The sequence below is a fragment of the Bos indicus x Bos taurus genome, chromosome 1, assembly GCF_003369695.1.
Source record: "Bos indicus x Bos taurus breed Angus x Brahman F1 hybrid chromosome 1, Bos_hybrid_MaternalHap_v2.0, whole genome shotgun sequence".
In the NCBI taxonomy this organism is placed as follows: Eukaryota; Metazoa; Chordata; class Mammalia; order Artiodactyla; family Bovidae; genus Bos; species Bos indicus x Bos taurus.
Window position 1 is genome coordinate 148,767,965 of NC_040076.1, and position 21,464 is coordinate 148,789,428.

Genomic DNA, 21,464 nt, shown 5'->3' on the forward strand with positions numbered 1-21,464 from the left:
CCATCAACATCACTTCTGCCACATTTTGTTGTTTTGGGCAAGTTGCAGGCCTGGTCCAGATTGAAGGGCATTAATAAGGGGAGGCGTGGTTCTCTGGGGGCTCCACTGGCCACACTCACTGTTCAGGGCATTTATGTTTTGTCCACTTGCTGTGCCCCGTGGTCAGGTGAATTTCATTGTGAGTATTGCTAACTTTAACCTTTGGACAGTTTTTAAGTAGTCATTTATAAAGCATGATGAAATGGAAAATACTGCATATGTCATGTAATTTTGATTTTGCTCAAAGTTTCATTAGAAGAACACATTTATGGAAATCTAAAAAGCTTTTTACCTCTTACTGTTTGAGCAAGTACAGTCTTAATTTTTAAGTTACTCAAAAATTCTGGAGTATTTATATTTTAATTTTTTCATATGTTCAGTTCAGACATACTGTCAAACTAGACTAAATGAAACTGAGACTGTTGATAAAATTTTTTTCTGTGGTATCATAAAAATCATTTCTGCTGAGGAATAATCTTTTTATTGTCTTTTCCCTTTATTAGTGTATTTCTTTGCCTTTTTCTGTTGTAGTTTAAAGATAGGCTATCGGCTTCTTTATGCTTTTTGTACTTTCCAAAAAAAGCTAAATTTTTATATTTAGATCTTAAAACTTTTTGGCTCTTTTAGAGAACAACAAAGGTATATGAGGTTATTTCATTGATTTTTCTACGCTTTAGATCACAGTTGATATTCATTAAGAAATGAATGGTCACGAGGAGCTTATGGTTGGTGCAGTGATACAAGTCAGAGATAATTGTTGAAGGAAGGCAGAAATTCCATGACAAGCTACCCAGTGTTGAAAACTTAGAGGAACTGTTTTACAAAAGAGGTGAAATGGGATTTAAATTGGTAGTTTGTAGAAACGGGTTTTTAGCCAGTAGAGATGACTAAAAAGGTGTGAAAGGAGAGCATGAAAGAGACAGAACCCTCTTGGTACAGGGCATTGCTTATTAAGAGTCAAAGATTTACACACTTTGTTTTGAAGAATTATCCTACTGTGTGCATGCGCGCATGCAGATTCGCGCGTGTGTATCTGTGTGTAATTGGACTTCAGTTTCTGGCTTAAAAAATAGAAGGCTGTTTTCATTTTGAGTGAGAACCTATGTTACACTGGTGATGACCCAACACCTTATTCTTCTGTCTTAAGTTGAACCAACCACCTGGATGGAGGTGCTCCTGACACAGAACTGAGACGGGGTCTGTGCTATAGACACACAACGCAGAGTGAAGAAAAGGCGATCTGCCCTCTAGGTGTAGAAGGGAAATTTTTCCAAAAGGAAAAGGACCCAAATTCTTTGCCTATTTAGAAGATACTAGAAATGAAATATAAAGAAATCAATAAATGTTTGCATGGATGTAGAATTTACTGTGTGAGATTGTGCTTTTAAAAATCTTTGAAAATTGATTGAAATTTGGTGATTATGCTTTTGCAGGTATACGCAGGAAAATGATGGAAAGGAAAAGGCACTTGAATTACTTCTGGATCAGTCCCTTGAAATCAGGCAAATTAAGCTTAAATTTATTTTTGTATCTATTATATTCTTAATATCAGAGGCACAGTCTAAATATAGTTAGACATCCAAATATATTTTTGCTTATATGTTTCTTTTAAATAATTGTTTCTCTTTAAAAAAATTCTGTTTTATTATTAATATTTAAATAAATTTATTCTTTATTTTTATGATTTCTACTTTTATTTCTCATTGTCAGTATAAAAAGCCCTGAATTTAGCATTGTTCATTACTCTTCATTTCCTTTGAATTAACCTGAAACTAAAAATGTATTTTAAAAACTTAGGTTACTTGAAATAACAGTCTCAGCTATTGTAGTTCATTGTTCTACAATTAAAGAATTATTATTTTGAATTATGTTTTGAGCCTATAAAAAGCTTTCCTTTTAATCTTTACTACTGCAAATAATGTTTGTACATACTGGAAGCCAGTATGTAAAGTTTATTAACATGATCAGGTTAAACTTCACCTAACTTCATAAAAATGGGGAACCCATTTCACAGCATTCCCACCAAGTAACTTACTTTTAATTTCTCATTTTCTTTGATCGTTTGCAGAGGGCACATATGAGTCTTGTATTAAGTAGCCAAATGTTGGGCAAGAAGTTTCTCTGGAAGATGTTCTATTATCTGTTTGTGGCATGATTGTGAGCTCGCTGGTTATGTTTTTTTCAGTTAGTTTTTTTTGTTTTCTTTAATATTTGCAGTAATACATTTACAAATGAGAAAATGAAAATAGAAGAGAGTATAAAGAAAGGGAAAGAGCATTATGAAGAGAGTCTTCAAAGGGCTGTGGATGCAGAGGTGAGTCCGGAGTACTCGGTGACTGACAGATTCGGCAGGGTGTCATTTGTTTACTCCGCGTTTAATTACACATGAGCAGGACAACATTGCTGGGAAATGTGGAGGCTGAGGGGTATCCTTTCACCCATAATCCTGCCTCCATGAAACAACCACTCTCTCCTTGCCTATAACTTTAAATTTTTTTACCTTTATGCTTATCTTATGATAGAGTGTACACCATGTTTTGTGACTAGCTTTCCTTATTTAACACAATTCAGTCATTTTCAATGCTCTGTACTTTTAGTGGCTTCATTATATTTAATCAAGTGATGTACCATGAAGTAGCCAACCAAAAAACCTATTTGCCAGTGCTGGAAAAGGAACTTGGAAATAATATACTTATTAAGAATATATACTCTCTTTCCTCCCCCTGGAAGAATATATACTAAAGTCAGTATACTATATGAGAAATTACTGAGACAAAAATAATTATCTCTGGCTATATTCTATTGAATTCCTGAAACATGGTTGCCTTTGTTTTTCTAATTTGCAAAGTAAATGTTGTTTATTAGTAAATGTGTCTATGATTATTTTAGAAACGTAAGGAAGAGCTTAACTCATGCAGTCTGTAAACATGGGTCTTTAAAAGAAATGTCAGCTATGCAGCTGCGTTTCTAAAGGAAGGAAGGAAAAAAGAGTGCCAGTGTTTACTTCTGCTTTGTGGACCCTTTTCCTGCATCTCTGTCCCCAAGTCACTCAGTTCCCCCATTTAACAAGCAGTTTTGCCTGGTGGGCCCTGTCAAGATTACTGACACCTGAATTAAAGCAACGCCAGTCTACATTTTCTGCAGTGACTTTGACACAAATGGCCAGTTGGCTTGTGTGGGGAACCAGAGTCTAAAGTTTTCAAAACTTACCCTTGCTGGTAATAACTTACCCTGAGCTGTGCAGCAGCACCCTGCTGTGTGCCCGTCCTCTGTGTGATAGCTTGCCTCTGCTTGTCCCAGACTCCACTCCATCCCCTCCTCCCCTCCCATTCATCTGCTTCCCAGGCCTTTAAATTCCATAGGTGCAGCCTTGGTACTGTTCTGCAGGGTCCTGGCTCTCTGCTTACTGTGGTCAGCACCTTAGATTATGCACACCAGGTGTATACTTTCAGGTAACCTAGCTCCGTGCTTCTGTATGGCTTGAGCAGTAAGCCTTGTGGAAAGTTTCATAACTAAGAAAGTATCACTCTAGGAATATAATTTTACTATCACTTTGTTATTCTAAAGTTTATTTTTTAGTTAATTAATTTTGGGCTGTGCTGAGTCTTGCTGCATGTGGGCTTTCTCTAATTGCCCCAAACAGGGGTGTCTCTTGGTGGGGAACATAGGCTTTGGAAGTTCACGCTTCAGTAGTTGCAGCACACAGGCTCAGCAGTTGTCGTGCACAGGCCCAGTTGCCCCAAGGCATGTGGAATCCTCACAAAACCCACGGGTCAAACCTATGTCCCCGGCAATGGCCAGTGGACCACCAGAGTAGTCCGAAAAGTTTTAGTTCAGGTTCACTTGAGAGAAATGATAGTTCAATTCTGGTCACTCTTCTGATCATATGTCATTTAAGGAGAAACTTGAAAGTGGTTTAGAATGCTTTCATAGCTTTAAAATAGTTTGTTTGAAAATGCTTACAGTCTCTGATCTAATGGTAGGTATCTGTGCTTGAAAACTGGAAGGACATGGAAGTGTGTAAGTTACAGACCATGGAGTCACAAGCCGAAAGGTTTCTCAAGAATCTGAAGCTAATGAGCAGGTACTGTGGTGTCACAGGTGTCTTTCCACAATTGTTATTGAGGAAATAAAGATTAGGGCTGATTGGAGGAAAAAATATATTCAGTTCAGTTCAGTCGCTCAGTCGTGTCCAGCTCTTTGTGACTGCATGGACTGCACCACGCCAGGCCTCCCTGTCCATCACCAACTCCCAGAGTTTACTCAGACTCATGTCCATTGAGTTGGTGATGCCATCCAACCATCTCATCCTCTGTCATCTCCTTCTCCTCCTGCCTTCAATCTTTCCCAGCATCAGGGTCTTTTCAAATGAGTCAGTTCTTCCCATCAGGTGGCCAAAGTATTGGAGTTTCCGCTTCAACATCAGTCCTTCCAGTGAATATTCAGGACTGATTTCCTTTAGGGTAGACTGGTTCAATCTCCTTGCAGTCCACAGGGCTTTATTTTTAATAGTTATTATAATTAACGCATGTTCAATCATGGGAAAATCAAAACATATCAAGAAAATGATAAATTATCCTAATTCTGAATTGAGCTGTAACTAGTTAATTTAGTTTTGGGGTAAATCCATTAAGGTTTGGGGGAAAAAAAAAGGAAAATTTATATATAGTTTTTCACTAAGTAATATATGGTGGTGGTTTAGTTGCTAAGTCATATCTGACACTTTGTGACCCCATAGTTTGGGAACCTACTAGGCTCCTCTGTCCATGGGATTCTCCAGGCAAGAATACTGGAGTGGGTTGCCATGCCCTCCTCCAGGAGATCTTCCCAACCCAGGAATCGAACCTAGGTCTCCTACATTGCAGGCATATTCTTTACTGACTGAGCTAAAAGGGAAGCCCAAGCAGTATATAGGAAACTCATTTTCATATCAGTAATTACATTTCTCCAACCTAATTTTAAAAGGTTGAATAGTAGTCCAGTGTACGACCGTGTCATGATTTATTAAATAGCACTGTAGTGGGAAAGCTGGGTTGTTTGCACATTTTGCTATTCAAAGCTGCACTGGGGCAGATATCCTTATAGCTAAATTATTAGTCATTTCCATGCAATGAATAAATTCCTGGAATGAAGATCACATTTTTGAGGCTTTTCAACAGTTGCCTTCCATAAGAATAGTTACTTAACAGTCTAACCAGTAGAGTGTGGGAATGTTGCTTTTAAAGATATTTACATATGGTCATGTTTTTCAACTTCCCTGGTGGCTCAGACTGTAAAACGTCTGCCTACAACGCAGGAGACCCGGGTTCAATCCCTGGGTCGGGAAGATCTCCTGGAGAAGGAAATGGCAACCCACTCCAGTATTCTTGCCTGGAAAATCCCATGAACAGAGGAGCCTTGTAGGCTCCAGTCCACGGGGTCGCAAAATTGGACACGACTGAGTGACTTCTCTTTCTTTCACTTTTCTTTCATTTTTCAACCCTCCATGATCTATACCTGTTTTTGTTTATTTTGCTTTCTTTTTGGAATAAGGTTTACCATGAGAATCCAGAGAGTCTCCTTCAGTCTAGATTTAGCACTTTTCTATATGGATTTTTGCACATTACTTTTCATCTGATTCTTTTATCATATTCCACACACAGGTTTTAACTTTTTAATTCCTAGTGTTTTTTGATTTAAATTTCAAACCCTCAGTGTTGAACCAGAGATTGTACAGGTCATGGAAAAGCAATTTTAATGTACAGTTCTTTTTTTTTCTTCTTTTTTCAAGATTAAGTTTTTTTCACATCAGAAAACCTTTCTGATTAAAGGTAAACTGGTATGCTGATTCAGATTACAGGACTAATACAGCTGAGGTGAGATCGTGTGGTGTTCAGTAGCCAGTGTGCAGCACGCCAAGGGGTCTGGATTGTCGTGCATCTGGGGAACGGAGATCTCAGGCCTCACTTTATCTAATAGCATTGACTCCTTAGTAAGCCTCATGGTATACAGATGGTCTTTCTTAGGGGGTCTGTGCTAACTCTGCTCATTCCACCAAAGGGTGGCAAAAGAGGAAAGCCATGAAAGCAGTGTTCTGGTTCTTCTTTAAGATGTATGAGAACAGACATAACCACGGATTGGTGGTGGTGATCTTCTCAATTGGAGTAGAAAACTTGTCTGTCACTTTCAGTAAACCAGATTCATGAGGTGCTAAGAAGTTTAATGTAGCCTGTTAGACCCCACCCTTTGTTTTACAATGAAGTAGGGATGAAGGTTTTATTGGAATGTATCCAGGCTGCCAACTTTTGGTTTGTTTTCGATGCTAAGATAGCCTTTGATGTTAAATAGGAAGATATCAACTGAAGAATTGTCTAATCTTCAAATCTGAGGAGAGAAGGTAAAATTCAGGAGAATATATGCTCTCTGTCCACCAGTTTTGGGCTTCGGGTTAGATCAGTTGATAATATTTCCTAAAGTGTAGTGACTTTGTAAGATACACAGTTCTTTAAAAATCATCTTTTTTGCTATGTGTGCATGATCATATTTCTCTCATTATCTTTAAATGTTTATTTTCATTTGTACTTTAGTGCTTTCAGTTTTTAAGTCTTCAAGTGAACATCAGCAGTTTTATGTTTTTCTCTTCTCTCAGTGATTCGGCAGCGTATTCTGACATGGACTCAGACATACGTTCATGGGAATCGTTTCTTTCTGATGTTAGAGAAGAAATTGAGAAAGCAAAGGTAAGTTATATGGTATTTTACCATTCTGTCAAAATCTGTCTGATGGTTATAACTCTAAAAGAGGTAGTGTCATACTGAAACTTTCTTTTTTGGGCTGTTAAAGACTTTTTTTGTTGTAATTAAGAATTTTTCATGAAAGAAACATTATCTTAACTATTTAAGCTCAGCCCTTGATAAGATAGCAAAGTTATGTTTAATAAGGCTTAGAGCATTCTAATTAATAGAGTAATATTAGAGTTAATTAGTTAGAATTAACAGTTCTAGTTATTTTGAACTTCTTCCTTTCAAGAAGTAACCTTGCATCCTAGTTATATTTCTTGGGAAATGATTGAACATTTGTTATATATGTATAGTAAGGGGGAAAACAGTATTAATGGACAGTTGTGGTTTTCCTTAGAATTTGTTAGAAAAACTTAACACTTTCTTTTCTACCTACAGTCTCAGTTTGAAGAACAAATTCAGGCAATTAAATATGGTTCTCAGCTCAGTGAACTTCCTAAAGTGCAGATTTCTGAGCTTTCATTTCCTACCTGTAACACGGTGAGTCTGTTACATCTCTTTTTTTTCTTTTTTGAAGGAAACAGAACCAAAAAGGAGTGAGGCACAATTTCTTTAATAACTGGCCAAAAGTAGTTTGTTGTTACTGGTTTGGGAGTGGGCGTGAGCTGGGTGAATAATTACCTTACTGTTTTCATCAGGTGCTAGGTGAAGCCTTCATCAGAGTGGCTCTCGTTCACCCCTCACCCCATGACCCTTCCGTCTATGCGTTCAGCCTCAACTAAGGTAGTAGGCTCTGGAGCTGCAGTCAGAAGCTGATCTTGAAAGTGTTTTTCTTCTCAATACTATGCACTCTTAATATTCAAATTTACTGTGGATTCATCTGCAAAAATAGAAATAAAAAAAGATTTAAAACATTAAAAAGGTTAGCCACCTTGAACTGAGTAAAATATTCTATTGAGCACCAGTGTTTTCAAGTTCTTACAACACATACAGAGGGGGAAAAGCATGAGATCTCAGTAGAATATTTTACTGTTAATTTTTAATTCTAGCTTACGTGATTTTATAAATGACTCAAAAGAATTTAAAAATTGAAAACCTTGGGAACTCTCAGTGTGCCAGGGGCTTGAATGATAAGAACCCCTAAAAACGGTTTACTGTGTGTGTCACATCTCTGCTGTTCATTCGTCGGATATTTAGTGGTGATCAGGATTAGATGCGGTCTGTGCCCTCAGAATGCACATGGGTTTGGGAGTGACTTCAAGCCCATAATTATAAGCAAAGTGCTCCAAGAACATAGAATGCCATGGCAGCAGAAGTTAGGGGGAACTAACTTAACCCCGAGGCTTAGGCCTTGGCAGAAGCTCCCTTGCTGGAGGTCTCAGTGAGCCAGAGATCTGGAATAGTTCACCAGGCAGAAGGAAGGAGAGAGTGTGTGTGTGTGCGCGCGCGTGAGGAGGGCTGTGTGGTGTGAAGTTTCAGGGTCAAAATGTTCAGATGGAGGAAATAGCACATTTGGAGGCTAGAAAAAGAACACCTTTCACAGCTGTGAAAGAAGTTCACTAAGACAAAGGGGACTGTAGGGAAAAGATTGTGATACTGTACCCACAGGCCAGAACAAAGGGAGCCTTATTCCATAAGGTGTGCTCCGCAGTGTGGACTTCCCCTCAGGTCACTGAGCAGCCAGTGTAGGTTTCCAGTTAGGAAATGACGTCAGCCTGAGTGCAGTGTGGAGACCTGGTGGGACAGGGGCCCGCGCAAGGGATGTGCAGCGGATCGGGTGCAGCTAGCTGTCCCTGCTGGGCCCGGTGAGAGGGGCAGCGGGGCTGGAGGGAGGAGAGCCGTCCAGTGTTCAGGTGGTCAGCTGAAAGAGGCGCTGTCTTTGCGGTCAGGGCTCAGCGTGAGTGTGTCAGGGAGTGGACGCCAGATCTGGTCTGTGTCAGGTGGCACCAGAGGAAGAGCAGGTGAGGAAGCCTGCCCGGAGGCTGCGTTTGCAGACACAGAGCTTGAGTGCCCTTGGAATCACCCAAGGGAAGCTGCCTGTTAGGAGGTTTGGATCTCGGGAAGGTATTCTAGACTGGAATCGTTTAAAAAGGGGGTATTATTCGCAACAAGCACGCAGTCATGGAGGTGTGAGAGAGGGTAGCCTGGGGTGCAGACTGGAGCTCTGACAACATGAGGGGCCTCAGCCCTTCGATGTGGACCGCAGAGCTTCTGGGAGAGCCCAGCAGGGCCTGGCAGTGTGGAGCCCTGAACAGCTTGTTTTGAGAGAGACAGTTACCAGTGACTTCTAAGGACAACAACATTTAATTTGTTATAGTTCAAGTTCTGTGCACTTCAGCAAGCAGGATTCATTATAGTTGCGCTTAATCATTAGTCTTTGTTCATGGATCTAACTCTTAGTGATCAGCTTTTGTGGTGTATTCCTCCCAGATTCATCCTAAATTACTTCCTGAGTCTTCAGGCCAGGATGGTCAAGGTCCCTCCACTTCTACAAGTCATGGGACCGGAGACCAGACAGCAGCTCCCGAGGAGTCAAGTCTGGGCTCTGCAGCTGACAGCCCAGTGGAGTTGCCCTCCTGCAGTCAGAAAGCCCCCCAGCTGCCAGAGCATGAGGGTGCTGGCCAGGCAACTGGGCCAGAACCAGGCCCAGTGGCTGATCAGAAGTTACCTGCTGCTCCAGAGCGTGCCACTCATTCAAGCCAGTCTCCAAAGAAGCCGTTCAATAGCATTATTGAGCACCTGTTGGTGGTGTTCCCGTGTTACAGCAGGTACGAATCTAAAATGTCAGCAGCACTGCTAAATGCTTTATTGAACTGATGTTTCCTGATCAGATAACAGTTTGGCCAATTAGGAGCTGAAGTAGGACCGTGCAATTATTTTACTCAGAAGGACAAGCATTGCATTTGTCTTCCTTTCGTAAACATAAAAGTGAGCATTTTCAAACAGATTAATCCACATTCATCAGAACCCATGGCAGTTTGCTAAGATTTGGGTGAACTCAGTAACATGCTCCAGCACTAATTATGGAATCAATAAATGAACTTCAAACATTAGTTTTATATTTTGGGGGGAAAAAAACTCACATATATCAAAGAAGGCAGCAGCCACTTACACTTTGTTGAACAGTCCCTCTGATTTGTTAGAGGTGTGAGGTGAAGAGACTGGATACGGTTTGCCAGTGAGTAAGGTGTGTGAGCATGTTGTAGAGGGAGAGGTAGGGAGAGCTGCTTTACAATGTGTGTTAGTATCTGCTGTAAATAAACAACGTGAATCAGTTAGACACACACATGTATCCACTCCTATAGATTCTTTTCCATGTGGGTCATTTCAAAGTATTGAGTAGAGCTCCCTGTGCTGCGTAGTAGGTCCTTATTAATTATCTGCTTTATGTATAGTAGCGTGTATATGTCAATCCTAATGTCCCAGTTTATCCATCCCCCCTTCCCCCCAAGGTAACCATAAGTTTCACATCTGTGACTCTTTCTGTTTTGTAAGTTCATTTGTACCGTTTTTTTAGTTTCTGCCTATAAGCAATGCCCTACGATGTTTGTCTTTCTCTGACTGATGTCACTCAGTAGGACAGCCTCGAGGTCCATCCATGTTGCTGCAGATGGGGAGAGCTGCTTTTTAACTAAGGCAGCCAGAGTCATCAGTTGGGCACTTCCGTAGTGCTCCTGCATTGACCTCTGACCTCACTCTCCAGATGGGTACGAGGGGGCAGAGGGACTCCTTGTCTCAGGCCAGAGGGAGGTGAAGTGGAGGGAATGTCTCAGGGATACATCACAGAAGAGAGGAATCCACATCCAGGAATGATCCTCCACACCTCCCGTGTTACTTCTGTCTTTGACACAGTATTAGTCATAGTCTCTGGGATGAACTTCTGAAACACAGTGGTTAATTATGATTGGCCAGAATTAATGTTTTGCATTTGTCAGTGGAGCCCTGGCCACTTGGAAGTAAGTGTATCTTGTCTGCACGTAGACATATTTAGCCTAAGTTTGAGAAGCATTTTAAGTTCTCTTAAGAGCAATTACCACGCAAGTTAGAAAAAATAGTCAAGTTGTAATTACCAGAAGTACCTTACGAATAAAATTGTTTGCCGTCCTGTCTAAATTTGGCAGAATAAACATATGTTGCTTATGTTAACTTGCTTTCCTGCAAGTTAAAGCATATGAGGTATTAGTGCTGTAGATACCAAGCTCCTGTTGATTAATGATATAATCACATCTACTGCTACCTATGAAAAATACAGGAAAACTTTGAAAACTTTGTCAGTTAGATTTTTAAAGGGAGGAAGTAAAAAAATAGTTTGTTCTTAGAGATTTTATTGATTTCAAGTCAGATCCAGTGGTGTGTGATCATTCAGTGATTTTGCTTAAAGCTACAGTATGTCCAGGCTCTTAAGAAGTCAGGTTTCTAAGTAGGGAAGGAGATCTGAAGTGGATCTGTCAGGTACACTATTACTTTGAAAATCTATTAAAACAAATATTTTAGGAATAATGTTGAAATTTTCATAATGCTTTTTTTTTGGAAGAGTGATTTAGCTGCTTTTACATACAGTTACTGTTGTTTACAAATGAATTATTTGTGTATTTGATTTCATTTCTTTTCAGCTGCTGGGTTGATACTGGACATAATATTTCTTCACAGTAGAAAACTTTGACTTTGTCTTGACTTCCCCACTTTCCCTTTCAGCACGGAGCTTGCTGGTTTTATTAAAAAAGTTAGAAACAAAAACAAGACCTCTCTGTCTGGATTGAGTATTGACGAAATTGTGCAAAGAGTGACAGAACACGTCCTTGATGAAGAAAGAAAGAAAAAGGTCAGTGTTTCATTTAAATTCATTATATACTCCACTTTCTTCCTATTTATTTATAAAATGTGAGAATTGTGGGATAAAATGCTTCCAACAAAAGATGGGGAGCAATGCAGTAGACAGTGTGCACGTTTTGAGTGACTGAACTTGCTTCCCTGCTGTACATTCTGGCCGCAGCCAAGTCCAGGAAAGGGCTGGAGGCTGTCTGCACCCAGCTCTGCTGTTGCTGTGCCCAGGGCCGCCCAGGACCCGCCCTCCATGCCTGTCGGAGCATCGCCCGAAACCAGGGGGCCGAGGACCGAGGACGTCCCTGTGAGTGCTGTGTGCATGACCGTGGCGTTCCCTCTGTTCTGTGAAGAGCGGAAAGAAAACAGCTGTTAGTCCATGATGTAGCCTCATGTTTTTCTTTTCTCGATGGACTTTCTTTGAGCTTCCGTTAGAAGCCACGTTTAGGTGACTTGAGTGTTCGGTTAGAGGAGCCAGTGACTAGCGAGGTTCTCCCCACTGTTGTAGGGACTTCAGGGCCCCTGCATGTGGGGACAAGAGGTGCAGTGGCCACACCATGGACATGGGGCCTGTAGACGGTCAGATCCGTTCCTCACGTCAAGTGTGAATAGTTGGCAGAATTCATTTTTGGCCGGTTTTCTTCTAGGCGACCATAGGCTTTGGAATCACACGAAGTTGGTTTCATCGCTAACAGCACTGTGAGCTGGGATCATATCTGCTTGTTGTGGTTGTTGTCTGATGAAGTCCTATGGTGGGGTTAGCAGGGCCACGTGCTGTTCCCGGAACAGACTGGCTGCTTCCCTCTTCTCCCCATCACGTGCCTGGGGACGGGGGTTGGGGGCATGCTGAAATGGGCTGAGGTTGCTCTTATTTGATATACTCATTTAAATTGTTTATTGTCCTTTTAGACAATGAGAATGTTAGTTACATAGAACTTTCTATAAAATACCATTATATCTATGATCTCAGTTGATAAGGTATTATAACTGCCTTTATGAATGAGGAAACCAAGGCACTGATGACTCATGCTTCTGGCCGGCGTTCCTTCCTTTGATTTGTGTGTGCGGCGTGTAATCCCCTGTCCTCGCCCACACGGACCTCACACACTGGGGACCATGCAGTAGGCGCTGAACATGTGGGTGGTAGGAAGGCGGGCCCCTGGGTGGCTCCCAGCCGTGGGCCCCAGGAGGATTCTGGCGTGGATCACATCTTCCCCTTCTGTCCAACTTCAGGTGAAAGTACAATGAGAAGAGCTGTAGGCAGAGTGGGGTCGGCAGGACTGCACGGAGAGCGCTGGTTCGCTGACCCGACCTGGGCTGTGCCTCCTTCTGTGAACCTGTTTTTGTCCCTCCCATACATTTTCACTTTCCACCAGCCTTCAGAGATTTTCCTCGTCACATACACTTGGGTGCCCGAGGGTACCCCCCACCGCCGCCACCACTGAGAAAGCTTATACCGTGCAGAGCATTCCTGCCAAGCAGGAATCCTCTCCCTCTCAGGGGTGTTCCAGCTGGTTATGTGCTCTCTGGTCCAACAACCAGACCAGCTTCTCAGCATTCTCACTGATTTGTGTGTGAGTGTGTGTGTGTGTGCACATGCACACTCGCACACTTATTGGCCACACCAAGATAGACCATAATCACCTTTCAAGGTGAGATTACTTTCTGCTTCACGGTTCATGGTAATAAAGATGTGAAAGCTGACTTATAAGAAAAATATGTATTGAAACCAGGACTTAATTTGCTAATCATAGGTTGTTTTTTTTTTTTTTAAAGTAACAATGTTTTGTATTTTTAACCACAAAACCACAGAAGTAATGTGGTTCTTAATAGAGGGTCCAAATAAAAAGAACATATAAAGAACCCAAAACCCACCCTCTAAGGGTAACCGGTATTATTATCATATTGGTATGCATTTTTTCTGAACTCTTTTTTTTTATGTGTGTATATGTGAATATAGTCAAAACCATGTACATGCATTTGTTTTCTTTTTACTTTTTCACTTAGAAATACATTGTGCTGAATTATCATGTTGGGAAGTAATAGCTGTCTTTTTTTCTAAACTTTGTGCTGTGCTGTGGTTAGTCACTCAGTTGTGTCCGACTCCCTGCAGCCCCATGGATTGTAGCTCCCCAGGCCCCTCTGTCCATAGGAGAGTCTCCAGGCAAGAATACTGGAGTGGGTTGCCATGCCCTCCCCCAGGGGATCTTCCCAACCCAGGGATTGAGCACAGGCCTCCTACATTGGAAAGTGGCAGGTCAAGGCCACCTTGCAGAGGCCTTGACCTGCCATTTCCCCCAGGGCTCTTGCCTCCAGTTTTCCCAGACCCTTCCGTAGGGGCCACAGAGGGGAGGGGAGGGGAGTGAGATCGCATCTGTCCCATCACTGCCTGGTGCCCGGTGGTGGCTGCAGTGCCCTGAGAGGGACAGAAAACCCTGTTCAGCAGTTCAGGGATTCACAGCCTTCAGGCGCTGCCCCGACCCTACTCCCTGGCCATCACCCACTGCCGGGGCTGCATTCACTCACTTTCTGACAGTTCCTGGAGCCTCCCTTTGGGGCCAGGTTCCTCGCTGGCTGATAAGAACACATGGAAGCAAAGCCATTTCCTGCCTTCAGGGTGCTCAGAGTTAAGAGGAGGGAGTGAGAGTCGAGGAGAAGGCCACGGCGTAGGGCGGGTGCTGGGGTCTGCAGGGAGGTCGTGGTGCCTGGAGTCCTAGGGTGGCACCGGCTCTGCTTCCACACGAGAATGCTATCTGTATCCTCAGACTGAGTGTTGGGGCCAGGAGCCCTCCCACTCACCTATGTCCCCTGACAGGGATATTGCTGAATGAGCCATCAGTTTGTTTTGATTTGATTTATGCAAGTAATCCACATTGATAGAAACTTTAGAAAAATAGCAAAGAAAAAGTTAAATCTGTCAACCCAAAGTAGCCAGTCACCATCATTAACATTTTATATCTTTCCAGATTCTTTTCTAGGCATCTCTATATACAGACATTCTCTCTCTGTTTAAAAACTTAAATTATATAATCATATGATACCTACTGTTTTGTTAGCCAACTATTATTCAGAGAGCTTTTGGGACCAGCTTTCTATACCTGGTGGCTCAGATGATAAAGCACCTGCCTACAATGCTAGAGACCCAGGTTCGAGCCCTGGGTCAGGAAGATCCCCTGGAGGAGGGCATGACAACCCAGTCCAGTATTTTTGCCTGGAAAATCCCATGGACGGAGGATCCTGGCCAGTTCATGGGGTCGCAAAGAGTTGGACACGACTGAGCGACTTCACTTTCACCTTCTGTACCAAGGATTACAGAATTCCATCAGGATTTTAATCAGCCTCACGATAATCCATAGTGTAGAGGTGTCATAATTTGTTACTGTCTCCAGCTGTTAGATAATTAGATGAATAGTTAATTTGTAATATGCAGCTAGTACCATACTTCAGGTATGGAATGGGATAAATAGGTATTTGTAGTATTTTAACTGTGAGTGAGTTAACTGTATAAATCATGATTTTTATTTGAGAAAATGAAAACTTTGTTTTTTCCTAAGAAATATTCAAAAAATAAGTTGTTCCCTCAGTCTGCTTAACTGTAATTGAGAATAATTTGCACCCTGTGCTGCAAAAGTTTTGGAAAGCCACTTGTGGGAAGAGTCCTTTATTACTGGGATACATCTGTTTCCACAGGTGTCCTGCGCAAATTCCTGTGAAATGTGCCGAGAAGTATTCAAGTCCAAACACGTGCATGAGCTGCAGTGTGGGCACAGGCTTCACAAGGGGGTGAGAGTTCCCTGTGGCTGTTTGCACGCTGCGCATCCTGACTGGAGTGTTTAGAAAAGAGAAAGGGACTTTTTACCCTAGACTTCAGCCCTTGCATTTTCCAAGCAAATTCCAAGTGTGCTCATGTGTGTGGCCGTTGTCTCCCTCCCGTAGACTGTGCTGTGGGGAGGGGGGTGGACGCCGGGCCTGTGGCGCGCTCTGCATGGTCCTCTCCGTGTCTGGTGGGGAGCACACTCGGCTCTTTCAGTCACTAAAATTCAAAGAGCGTGATTTCCTTACAAGCTCTTACACGCACTGTCAAACAGATAGATGGTGAAATAGCTTGTCGGTTTAGTGCAGTGTGTGAAGTAAGTTTAACACTTGAGAGAAGAGAAAGGAAACCTGACGGGCTCCATTGCCTGGGGGATTCTGGCTTGGGCCCCTCCGGGATGGGCGTTAGCTGTTCTGGGGTTTTGGGTGCTGTGAGCACTCATCCTGCTCCCCAGCTGCTGGATTAGAGCCCGTCCCGTCTCTGCCCTGTGAGTGTATGAATCCCTGAGAGAAGGGGCGCACACTCTGTGTGTGCCTGCGTGCACTCAGTCATGTCTGACTGCTTGTGACCCTGTGGGCTGTAGCCCACCAGGCTCCTCTGTCTATGGAATTCTCCAGGCAAGAATACTGGAGGGGGTTGCCATGCCCTGCTCCACGGGATCTTCTTGACCCAGGGATCAAACCCGCGTCTCTTGAGTTTCCTGCATTGGCAGGCGGGTTCTTTACCACTCATGCCGCCGGAGTCCAGGCCAACTACATTCTCTCATGTGCCTGTCTTCTTCCTGGGCGGGGGTCCTGCCTGGGCTCTGAGCTTACCACACTTAGCTCCGTAGCAGCAGCAGGCCAGCCACTGTGTGTGTGCAGACTGGGGAGGGACAAGGAACAAGACCAGGAAGACAAGGGGAGTCCAAGGGCCCGGAAAGTGCCGGCCTCCAGCAGTCAGGGCAGCTGAAGCACAGACTGGACTGGAGCGGAGCAGGAAGGGGAGGCACAGTCAGGCCCCAAGGCTTCACAGTCACATCCTGAGGTGCAATTCCTTGTTCCTGGGGCTTGGTCCAGACCCCTGCCCTGAGCAGGCTCCGGTGTCGCTGGGTGTTGAGTGGCTCAAGGTCCCCGTGGACGTCACAGGTGATAGCTTACAGTGAACAGGGTCACATTCATGGCCTCTGAAGGAGAGAATTTGGTTTCCAGGCCATAGATGAGGTTTGATCACTCAGAGGTTTTGTGTAGCAGAGTTTTATTACAGTGAAAAAGGGACACAGAAAGCTTCTGACGTAGACCTCAGAAGGGGGTAGAGTGCCCTCCCCATTTGTCTTAGCAAGGCCTTGTATACTTTTTCAGTTGGTTACTAACAATAGAGAGGTCTTACCTCTTCATAACTCTTAAGATAACAAGTTTAATCAGAAGGTTCTTGTTCTTAACAAGAAACACGTCTTCAAACAAGATACAGTGTTGTTACATAATCATTAGTGCAGAGTTTAAGGAAAAACAAAGGGCTTCCCTGATAGCTCAGTTGGTAAAGAATCCACCTGCAATGCAGGAGACTGTAGTTTGATTCCTGGGTCGGGAAGATCCCCTGGAGAAGGGATAGGCTACCCACTCCAGTATTCCTGGGCTTCCCTGGTGGCTCAGCTGGTAAAGAATCCTCCTGCAGTTCAGGAGACCTGGGTTCGATCCCTGGATTGGGAAGATCCCCTGGAGATGGGAAAGGCTACCCACTCCAGTAGTATGGCCTGGAGAATTCCATGGATTGAATAGACCATGGGGTCACAAAGAGTTGGACACGACAGCAACTTTCACTCTCACTTTTAAGGAAAAACATCCCCTAAGCAAGATGACTTGTTTTGTTGTGTAATCATCAGCTCTGGGCTTAAAAAACATCTTATAAGATGAAGGAATGTAAACAAACAAAAAACACTCTCCCTTTCTCCTCCTCAAGGGTCCCAGACTCCTTAACCTGCCTAAGAGAGTCACTCTCTCAGGGTGGAGTCTCCGTGTCTGCTGAGGCAAATGGCGCGGGAGAGCTGAGGTCCCCAGGCTCCTAAAGGGCCAGCTGATTGTCTTCTCTCATTTCAGTGCTTCAAGCAGTGGCTGAAGAGCCAGCGCACCTGCCCAGCCTGCCTGGGTCACGACCTCCTGTCAGAGGAGTAGCTGCCTTGCTGGAGGAGGCCCGCCTGCTATTCTCGGCAGCTACAGTTCACGCTGGAGATATGCTGCTTGTTGAGTTGGAAGACTAGCAGTGTACTCCCTTTAGTATCAAAAGCAGACACCTGAAGCTTCTTTGCACTCTGTGTTGCAGTGCTAATAAATGGAACTCTTTAATACAGCTGAGAGTAAGTAATTTCCCAACTCTTGACTAGATATATAGTAATCGCCAAGTGGTGGCTGATAAAATCACGTGTAACCGCTTCCTTCTGTTGTTGGGGCTGCTGCAGAGGCGCGCTCTGAGATGGAAGGAAAAGACAGTGAGTGCCTCAAAGCAGAACTCGATTATCAGCATCCTTGGCCTGCTAAAGTGCCCCCGGGAAAAGGTTTTTGAGATTGGTATTCCTGAACTTATGCCTACATTTTCCCTCAGAGATTCTGTGTTTTAAAAAATGAGCTTAAGCAGACTACCTTTTAATAGGTTGTAATGTTAATATTGGCTGATTTCAGACCAGAAGATTCAAGTCTCCTATTCATGTGATTTTTCATTTCATTATTTTTTCTCCCCAGTAGATTTGTAAGTGCTTGTTTTCCATCTTTCAAAGACACAATGATTTTTGAAAATCAGTTACAAAACCCTTGCTAACATCAGCCAAGACTTCTTAACCCCTGAAGTCGAGGCTCCCTCATCATCATCCCACCCCCGGGTCTGGAGCAGACTGTTTTGAATACCTTAGTGTTCTCGTTAGTGACCTTTGTCTGCCTCTCTGAGTTAGACAACAAGCGTTTGGGTATCTGTCTGGCACACAGCGGCAGCTGAGGGAAACAGTCACCATCATTCCCTTTCCTTACCCCACCACCAAAAAGAGACACTTGTATAATTAGACAGTCCTGAGATGTTGCTGTTCCAGTCGTTCGTGTTTGACATTGTGTAGAGTAATGCATGCACTCATGTACTGTAGCCTGAGAACAAAACCGCAGCTGCGTTAGACAAACTGCTCTCTTCAGTGACTTACAGACAGCAGTAGACATAGAACCGTGAATTACGGGCGCCTTCCATCTCTCTCAAACTAGAAGGATCAAAAAGTGTTTTCCCACGCGTTCTCTGTTTCCCTCAGAAGCTCAGAGCCCCAGGTTCACGCGCTGACGCAGTCGCCTCCGTCTGCTTTGCTTCTCCCTCGGTTTTGACGTCTTAGTGCATAGACGCTCATTCCATATTTTGAAGCAGGTCCCGAAAACATTGTCTGCATGTTCAGAATAACTGAGGACTTGCAGATACGAAGGTATACAGGCGCAGCGGGAAAGGAGAACAGCTGGAGAGTGAGAGGATGTGTTCATGGCATAACCTCAAACTGTTAACTTGTGAACATGCCTTCCACGTGTCCTGTGTCGAAATAAAGAGCGTTCTAAAATAATAGCCGTGTTATCCATTCTTTATCTAATTTAAAGCATTCTGCTTGAAAATTCAAGACATATATTATGCTACCAATTTAAAAGGTGATTCGTTTGGACAGAAGAGCCACTGTACGTCTGAGGAGTCTAACCAAGAGTTCAAGGACATTTTCAAAACTGGATCAAAGTATCCTTTTGCTTAATTAAGTAGAGGTTGCTAAACTCAAGTTCACAAGATTGGCTGTTGAAATCTGTGAATGGAAAGACTAGACAGAGATGATAGAGTTTACTGTTCTAGGCTAGGATGAGAGGTTTTTCAGGCGAATACGTATGAGAGTGTCGAAGTTAATCAGATTGCATTTCTCACTGTTGATCTCTGTGAGGCACTTGCGGAGGGTTAGGGTTAGCAGACTTCTGGTTCACACCAAAATGACCTTGATACAGGGTCCTGTCCTGGACCCTGTGGCATGGACCAGATATTCCCGGGGATGATTTAGGTTGGACCAGCTTTTAGGGACCTTTTGGTCCTTGTGGATACAGGGCTACTGAGGCTGGTGAGAAAGGGCTCCCTGATAGAGGACCTTCTAGTCTGCCAAGCACTAAGAGATGATCCAGGAGAGCCAGTGTTACCAGTCTCTGTCTTTAGTCCGATAGCGTTTAATTCAGAATAGTGTATAACTTTGAGCAGTAACTATTCTTAAGAGCTTGGATTATTTTCCCTGCTGAAAAGTTCATGCTATACATAGGGCATAATTCAATACAAAATTGAAATGTTACCCTAGCATTGTAAAACGTTACCACCTTTTAAAAATTTTAATTGGAGGATAATTAAAATATTGTGATGGTTCTTGTTATACATTACTACATTTTTAAGGTGATTTCAAAGACTAGAAGCAGGTGGGCCAGGCGACCACAACACAAGGCAGAAGCAGTGAAATACTTTTAGGCAGCTTCCATCAGATGACACGCTCCGGAGAAACGGAGTAAAGAAAACAGGTAAGAGAGGTAATAGCAGAGGTGGAAATCCCTTTCATCGTCATGTGAAGTACTTGCTGATGCAGCTGATAAAAAGCAAAGACAGTAAAGTCCTTGTAAAGTAAAGACTGTGTAAAGTAAAAGTAAAGACGGGAAGCCTTGTCAAAATGAAGACCAAAAACATCTCCAACATAACCCTTCTTGAAAGAAACAGGAACTGCTTTTCAGGCGTTTTAACTTTAATTAAACTTAATTAATAAAGGTTAATCATCAAGCCTTATTCAAAGAATAATTTTAAAAAGAATGCATCACCGTAGCTAACCCCCTTTTCCTCTTCACCCCGACGTGATCTGCTTAGAGGGCACGCCCACCTTCGTGTAGCCACATACCTTCAGTGCTTTGCTGAGAAGGTGGGCCCACCTGGACGCCAGTGAGAACAGCTGTGTACTGAGCACCTGCTGTGTGCTAGGCCCTGGGCACAGCATCCTGGTACAGCAGTGAAGGAGGGACACAGACTCCATGGAACTCGTCCTGCAGTTACAGACGGTAAACAAATTCAGACTGTAACTTGGTGCCGAGGAGGACTTTAAAGAAGCATCAAGGGAGGTATACACATGAATAATAAAATCCCTGTAAAGCGGTTAGCACAGTACCTAGCACATGAACCTATGACAAAGGGGATCCAGTAACTATTACTCTGGTCAGGGTCTGGAAGTTGGACAAGGAGAGAGCTTGGTAGTCTTGTATAAGAAGTTTCATTAGATTTTGTTGTTCAGTTGCTAAGTCTTGTCTGTCTCTGCAACCCCAGGGACTGCATGCAGCACACCAGGCTTCCCGGTCTGTCACTATCTCCCGGAGTTTACTCAGACTCATGTCCATTGAGTCAGTGATGCCATCCAACCATCTCATCCTCTCTCGTCCCCTTCTCCTCCTGCCCTCAATCTTTCCGAGCATCAGAGTCTTTTCCAATGAGTCGGCTCTTTGCATTAGGTGGCCAGAGTATTGCAGCTTCAGCATGTTCAGGGTTGCTTTTCATTAGATTAGGAAGCCTGGATTGTGGAACGTAGTCAAGTAGAAAAAAGGAGAAGAAATCCGATCACGTCAAAGTCATTTTGAAAAATAACAGCTTTGTTCCTGAGATCTCCCTAAGTTGACTTTGGCTACATCATGATTCCATAGTGAAGGATGATCTCACCTCTGGCTGTCCCATTACCTGGAGGAGCAGTTTTGAGGTAGCTTTTCTGTTCAGTTTGGGTTTAGGCCCAGAGCTCTGTGCCTAGCTTAGCAGGGGTCTTGTGTTGACATGGTGGAGGCCTGGGCAGGTTCATCCCACTGGAGGAGGCATGTGACCCCAGCTCCCCTGTTTGGGGGGAGGACTGTTACTGTCATCGCCCCCAGTTTACATAGTCTCTTCTGGTTGGATGGCGTCACTGACTCGATGGACATGAGTTTGAGCAAGCTCCAGGAACTGATGATGGGCCAGGAAACCTGGCGTGCTGCAGTCCAGGGGGTCACAAAGGGTTGGACACGACTGAGCAACTGAATTGATTTATCCCTTAA

At 43.4% G+C, this 21,464-nt stretch overlaps 2 protein-coding genes across 15 annotated transcripts in view; one reads left to right on the plus strand and one right to left on the minus strand.

The window, feature by feature from the left end:
* Positions 1–18,952, plus strand: part of TTC3 (tetratricopeptide repeat domain 3) — a 119,764-nt gene extending 100,812 nt beyond the window's left edge. For 4 of the 13 annotated variants that reach the window (XM_027548883.1, XM_027548866.1, XM_027548871.1 and 1 more), the window contains 10 exons: positions 1,473–1,541; positions 2,257–2,353; positions 4,023–4,123; positions 6,668–6,758; positions 7,197–7,298; positions 9,189–9,526; positions 11,454–11,580; positions 11,752–11,886; positions 15,270–15,362; positions 17,469–17,871. In XM_027548883.1, coding sequence (XP_027404684.1) covers positions 1,473–1,541; positions 2,257–2,353; positions 4,023–4,123; positions 6,668–6,758; positions 7,197–7,298; positions 9,189–9,526; positions 11,454–11,580; positions 11,752–11,886; positions 15,270–15,362; positions 17,469–17,543 — 1,228 coding nt within the window. In that variant the 3' untranslated portion in view covers positions 17,544–17,871. Of the gene's footprint in view, positions 1–1,472; positions 1,542–2,256; positions 2,354–4,022; positions 4,124–6,667; positions 6,759–7,196; positions 7,299–9,188; positions 9,527–11,453; positions 11,581–11,751; positions 11,887–15,269; positions 15,363–17,468 lie in introns of those variants that run through there. The other 9 variants (XM_027548831.1, XM_027548818.1, XM_027548823.1 and 6 more) reach the window with 7 other exon arrangements.
* The window catches only part of VPS26C (VPS26 endosomal protein sorting factor C), a 69,929-nt gene continuing 55,792 nt past the window's right edge, over positions 7,328–21,464 (minus strand). The window contains exons 8-9 of one of the 2 annotated variants that reach the window (XM_027548891.1): positions 20,294–20,435; positions 7,328–7,638 (exon numbers count right to left, since the gene is read on the minus strand). In XM_027548891.1, coding sequence (XP_027404692.1) covers positions 20,296–20,435 — 140 coding nt within the window. In that variant the 3' untranslated portion in view covers positions 7,328–7,638; positions 20,294–20,295. Of the gene's footprint in view, positions 7,639–17,980; positions 20,436–21,464 lie in introns of those variants that run through there. The other variant, XM_027548894.1, reaches the window with a different exon arrangement.